Here is a 14935-nt window from a genome sequence, read left to right as displayed (position 1 = left end):
TTATAAATTGAGGCATAGAATACAAAAGCAAGGAAGTTATGCTAACCATAGATAAAACACTAGTCTGGCCCCAGCTAGAGTATTGTGCCCAATTCTGTGCTCAGCGCGTTAAGAAGGATGGCAAGAGGATTCAAAAGAGATTTACTGGAATGGTTTCTGGAATGAAGGACTACAGTTACATGGATAGACTGGAGAAGCTGGGGCTTTTTGCCTGAGAGCAGAGAAAGCCAAGCGGAGGTTTGATAGAGCTAGTTCAAATCATAAAGAGTTTGGACAGAGTCAATAGAGAGAAACTGTTTCCAATGACCGACAGGTCAATAACCAGAAAGCACCGATTCAAACGGATTGAAAAGAGAACCAGAGGTGACAGGAAGAAAAATGTTTTTATGCAACAAGTGCTTAGGATTTGGAACTCTGATCGGGCGATGGATACAGATTCAATCACAGCTTTCAAAAGTAAATGACTAAATACACGAGAAGAAAATTGTAGAGATATGGGGGTGGATTCGAGGAAGGGGACTAACTGGATCACACTTTGAAAGTTCCACAATGGGACAAATGGCCTCTTCCTCTGCTACACTATTCTATAAAATTGATTCTACTTCACCTATTTAACGCATAGTGCACAAATACTCTCAAGATATTCAAAGGTGGAGGTGGTGATATAGTGGTATTGTCACTGACTAGTTTTCCAGGGTAATGCTCTGGGGACCCGGGCTCGAATCCCACCACAAGCAGATGGTCAAATTTGAATTCAATAAAAATCTGGAATTAAAACCATTGCCGATTGTCGTAAGAACCTATCTGGTTCACTGATGTCCTTTAGAGAAGGAAATCTGCTGTCTTAACCTGGTCTGGCCTACATGTGACTTTGAAGAAGGGCAATTAGGAATGGGCAATAAATGCTGGCTCAGCCAGTGATCCCCACATCCCATGAACGATTAAAAGAACAAAGCTCAAGAATATACTGCCCTGTTTTCTCCAGGCTCAGTACCCCAAATCATAGGAATTGCAAGTCCTCTGGGTTATTTCTATTCAGTTTATACAGAGCCTTTTCTCCTTCATGGATATTTACTGAGTTGCTTTTCAAGGAGTTAAATTATCAAACTATCAAGTGTTCCATTGTAAGCTTTTCGACATATTGGGGAGTCTGAGAAATGAGTCTTCTTGTAGCCTGGAGGGCTCAATAAGCTTGTCACTCATGAAAGCAAGCTCAGCTTTGTAACTCACTCTCCTCAGAACTTAGGGGCTCATGTTCTGGAATCATCCCTGTCCCTAGAGAAATCCTTAACCTCCTTGTCAAAGTCTTGATACTTTTTTGAAGGTACCAAGAATGGACAGTATTTGCATGATTGTACTCCAATATGAATTCATTGTATTCAGGATTTTAATCTTAAGGGTACATATCATAACTAGTTTTCTCCCTAATAAGATAAATTGGTAACCTATATTTGTCTTCAAGCTTTGTTTTTTATGGACTTTAACATGCAGTAAGACAGCTAAAAAGTGATAAACCGCTCTAGAGCAACAATTTGAGAATAAGAATAAAAGGTGAGAATGCTATGTTAACAATGGCCAACTTTGCTCTATTTCTCATTAATTAGGTATCACCTTGATGTAATAACATTTGTTAACTAAAACATACTTTTGGCAACTGAGTAATTTTTCATATCTCACTAATCAGCCAGTTAGTATAAATGTTGCTCTGAAATTGGTCAGAAACAGATAGGATTTCACTGTAATCCCCGCCTTTAAAAAGGAACTCTGCACCTACCCAACTGCTGGCACATATGCAGTTTCTCCTGTCACTGACGGCTCATATATGCACCTGCCTCCCTCCCACTCACACCCCCAACTGTTTTCTGCCTCCCTTCACCGCTCCCTCCCACCTGTTGTCTGCCTCCCTTTGCCGCTCCCTCCCACCCCCGCCTGTTGTCTGCCTCCCTTCACCGCTCCCTCCCACCCCCCTCCCACTCCCACCACCTGCTGTCTGCCTCCCTCCACCGCTCCCTCCCACCACCTGTTGTCTGCCTCCCTTCACCACTCACTCCCACCCCTCTCCCACCACCTGTTGTCTGCCTCCCTTCACCGCTCCCTCCCACCCCCCTCCCACTCCCACCACCTGCTGTCTGCCTCCCTCCACCGCTCCCTCCCACCACCTGTTGTCTGCCTCCCTTCACCACTCACTCCCACCCCTCTCCCACCACCTGTTGTCTGCCTCCCTTCACCGCTCCCTCCCACCCCACTCCCACCACCTGTTGTCTGCCTCCCTTCACCGCTCCCTCCCACCCCCCTCGCACTCCCACCACCTGTTGTCTGCCTCCCTTCACCACTCCCTCCCACCCTGCTCCCACCACCTGTTGTCTGCCTCCCTTCACCGCTCCCTCCCACTCCCACCACCTGTTGTCTGCCTCCCTTCACCGCTCCCTCCCACCCCCCTCCCAGTCCCACCACCTGTTGTCTGCCTCCCTTCACTGCTCCCTCCCACCCCCCTCCCACTCCCACCACCTGTTGTCTGCCTCCCTACACCACTCCCTCCCACCCCCATCCCACCACCTGTTGTCTGCCTCCCTTCACCGCTCCCTCCCACCCCCCTCCCACTCCCACCACCTGTTGTCTGCCTCCCTTCACCGCTCCCTCCCACCCCCCTCCCACTCCCACCACCTGTTGTCTGCCTCCCTTCACCGCTCCCTCCCACTCCCCTCCCACTCCCGCCTGTTGTCTGCCTCCCTTCACTGCTCCCGCCTGTTGTCTGCCTCCCTTTGCCGCTCCCACCCCCCTCCCACTCCCGCCTGTTGTCTGCCTCCCTTTGCCACTCCCACCCCCCCACCCACCTGTTGTCTGCCTCCCTTTGCTGCTCCCTCCCACTCCCCCTCCCACCTGTTGTCTGCCTCCTTTCACCGCTCCTTCCTGCCCTCAGTCCCCCTGCTTGTTGTCTACTTTCCATCGCCACTCCCTCCACCCCCTTCTCCCTCCTGCCTGTTATCTGACTCCCTTTGCTACTCTCTCCCTCGAGCAGCAAGGAGCAAAAAGAGTGTTGTGGGATGAAGTGAGTTGCTCTTGTAGAGCAGGCACAGACAAGATGGACCGAAAGGCCTCCTTCAGTCCCATAACCATTCTATGATTCTACCCAAATTGCACTGTCATGGTAGAAACTGAGCACTTTAAAAGATCACATGGTTTGAGCTTTAGCAAAAGCTTATATTTTCACTGGTATTTTAGTTTCTATGAATTTTATAAAAATCGCAAATACTCCAAACTCCAAATGTAGACCACACTAAAAATATGCATTTAACATCCACAATAATGCATTATTTATGTACATATTACAGCAATAGTGGTCAACTGGTCACCCATGTGTGTCACTTAAACATTGTGCTCATCTGAACACGTTCTTGACTCAAAATATTAAAGCCCCTCTGGGCAGAACAAAACTGTTAATGTCAGTATTATTTTAAATTAAGCTTAACCTCACCCTCTGTCTGAAACTGGCATCTGCATTTGGGTTCAAACCCAAAAGTGCTTGTTCATCCATTGCTGCCGATTACCTATTCTTGACGGTAGGTTTGCTCTCTTTCCATTTACAGACTTTAGGCATCTGTCAATAGTAACAAAAAAACAAGCACAGTTATTATTCACACACAGCAGGAACACAAAACTCAGCAGAAATAAGCCGACACATCTTCCTGCAAATTCTATCTATTTGAGCAATGGTGCCCCCACATCAGATTGCACTAAATTCTGCTGCTATCTAAAAAACCCATCAGTTTTTGTGGCTTTGCTGGAACAGGATGCTGCAACCGTGCTGCATGATGCAATAGCCTGAGTTCCTGAGCCAAGTGTACCCTCTGTTCGAGTGAAGATACAGAATAAAAAAACATCAACCTCAAAAGTATTTGCGAGGCCTGCTTATCCTCATCCCACCAGACCAGGAAAAGGGTGGGAGTGGAAGGGGAGAGAGAATGGAACAAGGGACAGGGAAACAAAGCCACACTGATATTGGAATTGGAATGCAGGTTTCAATGCATAAAGTTGGATTTTATTAATGGGTGTCAGTAATTCATCAGGCGCACGGGAGTCAGTGGAAAGTCAGGTATTGATGGAACTGAGTGAGTCTCACACACACACACACACACACACTGCCCTCCTGCCTTCACTTGTGCATGTCAGTGTGGTGAAAGGACCACTTTATCAGCACCCCAAAGGATAATTTAGTCCCACAAAATAAAGCTGGGCATTTTTCAGTGTAGGGAAGTGGCTGGTAGGGCTGGGGCAACAGGAATCCTGAGGGAAGCTTGGCAAGCAAGAAAGTGGGGGGGGGGGGGGGGGGGGGTGGGTTGAGAGAGGGGGTGGGTGGGTTAGGGGAAACGGGGGGAGGGTTGAGCCAGGGGAGGGGGGTGGTTGAGACGGGGGGGGAGCGAGCCGGGGAAGGGGGCGAGCCGGGGAAGGGGTGGCGGGGGGTGAGCTGGGGAAGGGGTGGAGGGTGAGCTGGGGGGGGGGGGGGGGGGGGGGGGGGGGGGTGAGCCGGGGGGGGGGGGGGGGGGGGGTGAGCCGGGTGTGGTTGAGACGTTGGGGGGGGGGGGGGGGTTGAGCCGGGGGAGGGGAGGGAAGAGAAGCGCCTGGGAGGAGGGGGTTGTTGAAGGAGGATAGAAGCCACGAGCCCGGGCCCGCTCCCTCACAGCCGCTTTCTGGAGTCGGCGCTACTCCCTCTCGCCCTCCTTTACCTTCCCTCAGTCCCCGCGCCACCACCTCGCGGCTTCAGCTCCACCGGAAGTGTGAGGCCCGGGCTCAGGTCACGACCCCCGGAACTAATCGCGTTAAGATCAGTTTAGAGAAAGTGAAACGCTGTAAATTATGTTTATATTCTATGCTTTATTGCATTTTAGAAATATAAATAATATAATATTTGCGAAACTAACGTCCAGATTCTCGATTCTTTTGGAATTAGCATGAAGCTGTTTCGTGGCTGTATGAGAGCGTGCATCTGATTGGTGCAAATCCTGAATCGACATAGGGTAGGATTGCAGCTTTACGCTGTATTACTCCAATATTTATTCAATTTAATGGCAGTTTCGACTTTTAAAAACTTGGAAATTTTTTGTTAACTCCTCCTCCTCTAAATCTTTGAAAGGTAGTCTTGCCAATTTCAACCAATTAGCCAACGCGTAACATAGTTGTCCCTAGCCAGTGTCCTCTTTACGGTAAGGGCCGGAGCGTCTCAGCCAATCAAATAAAGCGTAACGGATGCGTTCCTCCCCCCTACGTTGCAGCAGCCGTTTCCGGTGAGGGCAGGGGTCTCAGCCAATCATCGGCCGCGTAATAGGGGCGGCCGCGCTTCGTGCCGTCATGTCCGGTGGAGGGGGAGCTGGTGATGTGGGGTTACCGGTGACGTAACTTCCTCTTTTAGGCGGCAGGCGATCCAGAGACGACATGAAGGCTTCGGGCACCGTAGGTTCAGCGAGTGAAAAAGCCGCGACGGTTGCTTCGGGCCGGGCCTAACCGCCGCAGGAAAGGCGGCGAAAGGCCGTGGGGCGTTAGAGGGCCCCGCAGGCTTTGGAGCTGACTCTGATGATGGGGGGGGGTGGAATGTTCATATAATCTGGTCGATTTGTAGGAGGGATCTTCAACATGGCGGCCATGGCTGTGGGGATGAAGCCATGTGCTACCTCTGGGTGCAGGACAGGAGAGGAGGGGAACTAGATTGAACTGCAACTGGGGCCAGTTTAATGCCAGCTTTTAATGCAGGGAAGGGGGGAAGAAATGCACCTCAGTTTACACAAAGCTTTATAAGTTAAACCCTGTACCAAGTACAGACTTGCTCCTCAGGCAATGTTAGCAGTGATTGGACCAATCAAAACTTTAGGTTCCCCCCCCCCCCCCCCCCCCCCCCCCCCCCCCCCCCCCAAGTTGTCTTTTTAATTGTCTCTTCTGTAATTTTTATCCCCTTGACGAGTTAATTCTCGAATTTACCATGCACATGCAGCCTTGTGGAATGCAAATTGAACATTGCTGGAAATGCTCTACAGCATCTTGGAGAAAGGCAAACCCTTGCTTCTGTCAGCTGGTTACATGTTTGATGAAAAGGGTCATTGAACTGAAATGTTAACTCTGTAAAAAGAATAGAAATCGCTGGAAATATACAGCAGGGCTGGCCACATCTATGGAGAGAAACAAGAGTTATTGTTTCAGGTCTTGACTTTTCATCTGAATGCTAACTATTTTGTGTCCCACAAATGCTGTCCAGTTCTCACAATTTTGTTTACAGTTTAGAATTTCCAGGTCCCAGCAGTGCAATTTGTTAATATACTCTATCAAGAAATGCTAATGGGGCTTGAAGGAACAGTGAAAGTAAGGTTAACTACTTATGCTACTTAGCAGGCAGTGTTGTTTACCTCTGGTGTTGCACACAAAACCCAAAGTCATTATATTTCATTGTTTTAATGTCTTTTTTTTAGTGTGCAGAAATTAATTGTACCTTCGTCGCCTTTCGAAATCTTTTATGTTTCGCAAAGTGAAATTGAAGGTACAATATGCTTTGTCATGGGGGTATATGTGATATATTTGTTATGTATCATACTTTGATCTATATTTTACATGCATTTCAGCTTAAGGAATACAAGGTGATTGGGCGGCGCCTGCCCTCACCTAAGGAGCCCAGTCCTGCACTCTACCGGATGCGCATCTTTGCTCCAAATCATATTGTTGCCAAGTCTCGGTTCTGGTACTTCATTTCACTGATGAAGAAACTGAAGAAGTCTGCTGGTGAAATTGTCTACTGTGGACTGGTAAATTTGTTCAGTTTTTAAAAAACACACATACCTTTTTAATCATCGTTCTTTTCCATCTGAAATATTGGAGTGCTGTGTTGCAGGCTCTGCATGTTAATGCAGACTTAGAAGCTCATTAACTTCCCAATTTCAGTTTTTACTACTTTTGGCCCTCTGGCAGTCTAATAGCCAAATCACCCAAGTACTTTCCTTCATTTAAGCCCAGATGCAGGAATGCTTGCCATTTATGATCAATTTGTGCCTCAGAAGTATTTAGATTGGATTTAGGAATTACAGAATGCAAGTGGCATTGGATTTGATAAGTCTTAAAATAAACTAGAGCTTTTGTGAATTTGAAAGCTTGTTATCTGTTTCCTAGGGTATATATAGAATATAGTTTGAGGGTTTCTGCTTCTAGCACCGTTTCAGCAGTGAGTTTCAGATCCCCTCGACGCTGTGGGTGAAAAACATTCTTTTCAACAACCCCCCTCCCATTCTTCTATTAATTACTTTAAATCTTTGACCTCTGCTAAGAGGATTATATCCTTCCTATCCATACTTAACTAGGGCCCTCTTTGTAGCCTCTGCTTTAAAAAAAAAACCCAGCCTATCTTTCCCCAGCTAAAATTCCTCATTCATGGTGACCTTTGTGTAAATGTCCTCTGTATCCTGGAGTGTGATTACATCCTTGTTGTATCGCAGCATCCAGAACAGTCTGCGGTATCTAGCTGTGGCTAAATTAGCATTTCATAAAATATTCTGGTAAACCCTTCATTCTTACCTTCTGTACCTTGGCTACTAGAGGAAAGTATCCTGTACGCTGCATTAACCATCTTATGTACAAATCCTACCTTGGGGGATCATTTGAGAATCTGCCACGTGAGGCATGCGGCTAATGTATGAGCATGAATTGAGGATAGAAGAGTAAAAGGGTTATTAGCACAATTTTATGTGAATACACCTTAAATAACACATTCAAACCCATATATCTTACCTCATAAGAGGTTACTACACAAAACTAGGGCTTGTGTTGGGGTAATGTATTGGTATTGATAGCAGATTGGTTAACAGAAAACATCGAAATGAGCCAGTCATTTTTGGATTAGCAGGGGCACTGCCAAGATCAGTGCTGGGGCCTCAGCTACAGTATTTACAATCTATATCAATGACTTAGGTGAGAGGGCTTAGTGGAATGTATCCAAGTTTGTAAATGATGCAAAGTTATGTGGATAAGTGAACTGAGGAGAACGCAAGGGATATAGACAGGTTGAATGAATGGGCAAGGAAATGGCAGGTGGAATATGATAGTGTGAAGTCATCCAATTTGGAAGGAAAAAATCGAATCGGATATTTTTAAATGCTGAGAGACTGGGAAATGTTGGTATTCAGATGGGCCTAACTGTCTTTGTACATAAATCATTAAGTTGATATACAGATACAGCAATCAATTAGGAAGACGAATTATATGTTAGCATTTATTACAATGGGGTTATTAGAGTATGGGAGTGGAGAAGTCTTACTGCAATGTTGCAAGATCTTGGTGAGACCATACCTGGAGTACTATGTTTAGTTTTGGTCTTGTTACCTAAGGAAGGTTATACTAAGGAGTGCATCGGGGTTCATTAGACTGAATCTTGGGTGAGGGAGTTGTCCTATGATGAGAGATTGAGTAAACTGGGACTATATTCCATAGAATTTAAAAGAATCTAAGGTGACCTAATTAAAACACACTTTCTTAGACGGTTTGACAGGTAAGATGCTGGGAGAGTGTTTCCTCTGGCTGGAGGCATCTAGAACTACAAGGGTGGGGGTCAAAATCTCAAGAAGGGGTTAGCCATTTACAGTTGAAATGAGGAAAGCTTTTGTCAAAGGGCTGTGGTAAATCTTTGGAATTTGTGAATACTGTTGGTGAGTACGTTCAAAACAGATTTTTGTGTATGTAGAGGATACTGGGAAGGTAGGTTTGAGGTAAATGCCATGACTTCGAGCATGCTCTGCTATTCTGCTACTCTTGGCCTTATGTTTTATGTTCTATTTCTGTTGACCAGAGGTCTCTTTATTCCTCTGCATTGCCACTTATTGTGTATTCTCTTGCCTTGTTTTCCCTCCCCAAATGCATTATCTCTCAGTTCTCTGGATTGAATTCCATTTGCCACTTTTCTGCCCACCTGACCAGTCCATTGGTATTTTCTGCAGTCTACAGCTTTCTTGCTCACTATCAAACATGCAGCTATTTTTTTGTATCACCTGCAATCTACTTATTCATGCCCCCTACATTTAAATCTGAATCATTGAAATTTTGTTTCCTTTCTTATATGTAAGAAATGAGTGTCCCATGTTGTAATTATTTTTAATATAGAACTGAGAATGTATACACTTTGTTTTTTGCCTGCGGTTTATCCATTTCAAGTTTTTCAGCACTTTTATCCAGCTGTGTGTTTACTGTACTGGAGTTTGTTCTGTGGTGTACAGTCTTCATGATTCATTTCAATATGTTTCACTGCAGTTTTGAAATGGGGATTTTTTGATTTTTTTTTTCTCTCCAACTATGTCTGATTATCCAAAATACTGCTTTCCTTTTAGATGTGGAATGTCCTTAAGATTGATGCATTTTGAAAACCCATTTTCCCCCCTGTAACTTTGGTTCCTTTTTTAAAATTATTTGGAATGCATTAGGAATATATCTCAAAAAATATAGGGTATGCCTAAGATCATGTTCCAATTCCACTACTTATTCCAAACAGTTTCCTAACTGAACCATCGGCTCATTTACGCAGAACTTAAACAGAAAATGCTGGAAAAACTCAGCAGGTCTGATAGCATCTGTGGAGAGAGAAACAGTTAACATTTCAAGTTCATACGACTCTTCATCAGAGCTCTGAGGAAGAGTTATACGGACTCAAAACGTCAACTCTGTTTCTCGCTCCACAGATGCAGTCAGACCTGCTGAGTTTTTCCAGCATTTTCAGTTTTTATTTCAGATTTCCAGCATCCGCAGTATTTTGCTTTTTTTTAAAGCAGAACATATCCACATCAGACTGCGGATAAGTGTTGTGAAATTTGGCAGCTCTTGTGTGTCATCCTGAACCATCCTCCATATCTCCAGTTTTGGGGATAACAGCTTCGCTGGGAACATTTTTCTGAAATATGAATGGTCTGAGTCTAGAATTTGCTTCTATTTGCATTTTGTTGGAATGTTGCTGATAACTTTGTTTAATTGTTATAGGTTTTTGAGAAGTCACCCGCAAAAGTGAAGAACTTTGGTATCTGGCTGCGCTATGACTCTCGCAGTGGAACCCATAATATGTACAGGGAGTACAGGGACCTGACCACTGCTGGTGCTGTCACCCTGTGCTGTAAGTAGCTTTACGTTGTAAACTATATCATCTAGGACAAGTGTTCTTACTGAAGTGTAAAAATGTAGGTTACAGACAACAACTCTTTAATGGGCTATTGCTGCACATATATAGTTCCCTTAAAATTAATTGTTACCCATGAAAGCTACTTCATGGATGGATCCAGAATAGCTGAAGTCACTTGATGTAGGGGCATACTGGGTTGTGTTATACAGCATTTTATTTTTTTCAAGCTGAGAATGCGAAACCAGCTCTAGTATCAATGCCGTGCCTGTTTTTAGAACTGAAGGGGAAATAACACCTCTGAACCAGACCACCTCCTGTAGGTCAGAATACCCTGGATCTCCTTGAATAAATGGTTTGCCATATGTTTATTTAAACTATGCTTGGCCTCATATTACACACCCATGTGGTCACAAAGGCCGTAGATTCAGGAGGTTAGTTAGAAGGCACTAACCTGTGGCGTGCTTAATTTCACTGTTCTTAGTCCCTTGTCAAGCTTGATTCTTGTGTATATAATATAGAGGTGCTTTATTTTTTAAAGTAACTTTGCTTTCCTGTTCTACAAAAGAGAACCCATTTTGAAAACTGCAGTAATGTGCATACATACATATGTGACATATTCCTAAATATTGCTGTGTGGGTTATTCCCAGCAATATGGAGTATTTTGATGTTCCTGTAATTTCAATGTTTAATTGCTTTTATCCAGACCTGTTTTAGGGATCTGATGGCACATTACTTCTTGGATTTAAGAACATAAGAAATAGGAGCAGGAGTAGACCATATGCCCTGCCCCCCACTCCATTCAATACATTTACAATTAATCTGTTTTGTTTTAATTGGATCTTCAGTAAATATGATGTTTTTAGTGTACCAAGAGTGATTAATACTGTTGCCACCTTAAAGCAGTGTAGTTGAATGGAATATTTTGTGTTTTCCACCCTTGCACTGCAGATATAGCACTAATAAATACTGAATTTATTGTAAACATTGCTATGAAGGATGGAATAAACCTTGGTTAACACAAATTTGTAATGGTCCAAGTGTGTCATGGTCTAATATGTAAAACTGCTACACAAGGGAAGGATCTGGATATTCATTCATATCCTGTATTTAACATTTGGGAAGTGTTTTGTTTCCGAAAGATTTTTTTAAAATGTGAAATGGGGCAATTTACATCTAGGATGGTGACGTGGGATTTATGTTATGCTAAATTGAAATGTTCTGTTGCATTTCGGCAGCAAGTGGAGTGTGAAAAAGTCTTGCATTTATACATGATCTCCCGTATAAGTTATAAAGTACTTCAGAAGTGTAGTCAGTGTTGTAATGTAGGAAATGTAAGCAGCCAATTTGTGCAGAGCAAGCTCCCACTAACTGCGCTGTGATTTTTTAAAAAAAAAAAATATTTTTGAGATTTGGAAATATCCATTTACCCACCCCAATTTACTAGCCATTTTCAAAACATTTCTGTTTCTATAATTGGCACTCTTGAGCACCTCCAACTCCCACTATCTCCCCAGCAGCTGTTGAGTAATACTGCAGAGCGTTTTTTATTGGACACCAATAAAATTACACTTAACAAATGCAGAGTTCTAACCATAACTGTCTGGAATTCCTTGGTATGCCCAATTTGAAAGTCTGTCATTCAAAGTGACATCTTGCTGTTATTCCTGTGTTGCTTTTATAGGCAATTTGCAGACAATTTTGCAAAATGTTGCTGTTACCATTGGAAATCTTTTTTATACATTTTTTTAATGCTTCCTGGCCTTAATTTTGTAACTTGACTTTGAGCATTTCTTTTTCAGTTTTTAAATTGGGTGAGCATTTAGTTCAACTGTAATAAGACATCAAAGAATGTAAGCTTTGACAAATTGAAGAGCCTCATGTAATTGACAATTACCTATTGCCAAACTTTTGAACCCAACCGGATTATTTTCTAATGTTTTTGGCTTCAAAAGTATCTCGATGAAGGTTGATCTTTGTCATTAAGTCGCTGAAAAGCTGCATTTTAGGTTGGGTTGACATTTGGTGCTGTGGACTTGGAGAATTAAGGCAAGGTAATACAGCAGTGTCTGATTGTGGTTCTGGTTGTTTGGCGAGAGCGGCCCTTAACATTATGGCCTTTTTGAATCTTTAAAAATGGTAAGACAAGGACCTGTTGGCATCCAAAGCTAGCTAATCAAATCACTCATTTAAAATGATATATGGATCACAAGACTCTGTCGTATGAAGATAGAAATTATGGTTAACTGGCATTTCAAATTTCAATGAGTATCATGAATCATTAGAACAATGCTGGAATTAAATGGCTGATAATCTAATACGTGTAACTCTTCAATATTAATTTATTGTGGCTTCCTTATGCATTTCTTAATTTGCAATTCTTTGTAGACCGTGATATGGGAGCTCGCCATCGTGCTCGTGCTCACTCCATTCAGATTATGAAAGTAGAGGAGATTCCATCGAGCAAGTGTCGCCGGCCTGCTGTTAAGCAGTTCCACGTAAGTATTGAATGAATACATTGATGTTATCCTCATTTAAAGACTTGAGTCTTTTGATTATAAGCTCTGATTTGTTTCTGACCCTGTTCATTTAACTTTTCCAGAATTCTAAGATCAAGTTCCCTCTGCCACACAGAATCTTGCGTCAACAGCACAAGCCACGTTTCACCACCAAGAGACCAAACACTTTCTTCTAAAATGTATTGACTGTTGGAGTTGTATGGAAATAAAAGTCTGGCTGACAGTTTCTGGCTCCTGTGTTCTTTTTAAGCATAAAAACAGTTTTATTTGTATGCCTACGTTTCTGACACTTTTAATATGATCCATGATCTTATTGAATGGCAGAACAGGCTTGATGGGCCAAATGGTCTACTTCTCCCATTTCTTATGATCTTAAACGAAACCAAGACAATGATATTATGTGGAGGATTTATGTAGCAGTTCCTCAACAGCACCTTCCAAGTCTGTAACCTCTACTGCCTAGATTCAAGAACAAAGACAGCTGGCATAAGGGAAACCGTCCCCTCCAAGTTGCGCCCCATTCTGACTTAGAAACACACCACTGTAATTTCATCACCGCTAGTTCAAAATCCTGGAATTCTTGCCCTAACCGCACTGTGGGGTGCACCTGTGCCACATGGACTGCAGTAGTTCAAGTAGGTGGCTCACTATCTTTTTATGGGCAGTTAGGGGTGGGCAATAAGTGCTGGCCTTGCCAGAGACACCCACAGATATGGTGCAGGAGTATTGCCCAGCCGAGCTCTTTTTAAATTATGTAGGGGGTTAGGGGGAATGTTCAGGACAAGCTGATCATCTTCACTGTAGTGCTGAATTCTCATTCTGGACTTCAAACAGAAGCAAGAGTGCTATTTATCGAGCCCTGTAAATCCATTTCTTGTTGGTTATAAATATCCCACTTTCATTCATCTGGGCTGTTTAGCAAGTCGAAGAATGGTTTGGGTTTTTCAGGCATTTTAAGGCGCAGGACGTTTTGGCTCCTGTGCCCAATGTCAGAAATATATTTCAAGTAGAATTTTGGACTTCCTCTCAACTTATCTATGTTTAAGTGCATTTTTCTGGCATTTTGTTAATTTGTCTGACCTTGCTGTTGAAGATCAATGTTTGATTCATTGGCCAGTAATATAGTTTCTGCATTTTAATATAAATGCTTCTTGGCATTTATAGTTGATTTCTGATCTTTTCTGAATCTGTTATGTGAAAGTGAGGGAAATCTGCATAACTCATTGTGATGCTAGAGTGTGACAAACAATTGGAAATTAATGACCAGGTTTATAATGCATGTTATTACTAGGGCGGGGGCTCATATCTCAGAATTTGGGAAAGAGTTTATGGGATGTGGGTGTCATTGCCTGGGCCAGCATTAATCGCCCATCCCTAGTTGCCCTTGAGAAGGTGGTGATGGTGTTAACTGTCTGGAATTCTCTGGTATGCCCAATTTGAAAGTCATCCAAGGTTAAAATCCAGGAACTCCCTAACATCTCTGGGTATACCCACACCACATGGGCTGCAGTGGTTAAAGAAGGCAGCTCACCACCACCTTCTCAAGGGCAACGGGGGATGAGCAATAAATGCTGGCCTGGCCAGCGAAGCCCACATCCCACGAATGAATAAAAAGAAAATTTTGACCCAGCGACTGTGAAGGAACGGCGATATATTTCCGAGTCAGAATGGTGAGTGACTTGCGGGTGGTGGTGTTCCCATCTATCTGCTGCCCTTGTCCTTCTAGATTATAGTGGTTGTGGGTTTGGAAGGTGCTGTTGAAGGAGCCTTGGTGAATTCCTGCAGTGCATCTGCTGCTACTGTGTGGCAGAGGGAGTGGATGTGGTGCCAGTCAAGCGGGTTGCTTTGTCCTGGACGGTGTCAAGCTCCTGGAGTGCAGCTCCAACAACATTTAATCAGACAAGTGGGGACTATTCCATCATACTTCTGACTTGTGCTTTGTAATGGTGGACAGGCTTTGGGGAGTCAGGAGTTGAGCTACTTGTCACACAATTCCTAGCCTCTGACCTGATCTTGTAGCCACAGTATTTATATGGGTAGTCCAGTTCAGTTTCTGGTCAATGGTAATCCTGAAATGTTGATAGTGGGGGATTTAATCCAGACTTAAGTAAATGTCAGTTTATTCATTCCTGGAAAGTAAATAATTATTTTCCTCATCTGTTGCTCCAGATAAATAGATACTATAGTTGTGCAAAAAAGTATTTTTCTGTTAATTATCAACATAAGAAATAGGAGCAAGAGTAAGCCATAAAACCCCTTGAGCCTGCTCTGCCATTTAATAAGATCATG

At 43.5% G+C, this 14935-nt stretch overlaps 2 protein-coding genes and 1 non-coding gene across 4 annotated transcripts in view; 2 read left to right on the top strand and 1 right to left on the bottom strand.

Annotated features, from left to right (window-relative positions):
- Positions 1–4804, bottom strand: part of xpot (exportin, tRNA (nuclear export receptor for tRNAs)) — a 53158-nt gene extending 48354 nt beyond the window's left edge. For both annotated transcript variants that reach the window (XM_041216124.1, XM_041216125.1), the window contains exons 1-2: positions 4725–4804; positions 3476–3598 (exon numbers count right to left, since the gene is read on the bottom strand). In XM_041216124.1, coding sequence (XP_041072058.1) covers positions 3476–3535 — 60 coding nt within the window. In that variant the 5' untranslated portion in view covers positions 3536–3598; positions 4725–4804. The remainder of the gene's footprint in view (positions 1–3475; positions 3599–4724) is intronic.
- Positions 4805–5329: 525 nt separating this feature from the next.
- rpl18a (ribosomal protein L18a) lies at positions 5330–12869 on the top strand. Its single transcript, XM_041215402.1, has 5 exons — positions 5330–5448; positions 6606–6785; positions 9994–10123; positions 12516–12625; positions 12730–12869. The coding sequence occupies exons 1-5, from the start codon at positions 5431–5433 to the stop codon at positions 12820–12822; spliced, it is 531 nt and encodes a 176-aa protein (XP_041071336.1). The 5' UTR covers positions 5330–5430; the 3' UTR covers positions 12823–12869.
- LOC121293463 lies at positions 6400–6534 on the top strand. Its single transcript, XR_005946542.1, has one exon. It is a non-coding gene; the product is annotated as a small nucleolar RNA SNORA68 (small nucleolar RNA).
- Positions 12870–14935: the final 2066 nt, after the last annotated feature.

Source organism: Carcharodon carcharias, chromosome 21, assembly GCF_017639515.1.
Source record: "Carcharodon carcharias isolate sCarCar2 chromosome 21, sCarCar2.pri, whole genome shotgun sequence".
Classification (NCBI taxonomy): Eukaryota; Metazoa; Chordata; class Chondrichthyes; order Lamniformes; family Lamnidae; genus Carcharodon; species Carcharodon carcharias.
Note: the sequence above shows the minus strand (reverse complement) of the source record. Positions and strands in the feature narration are given on the sequence as shown.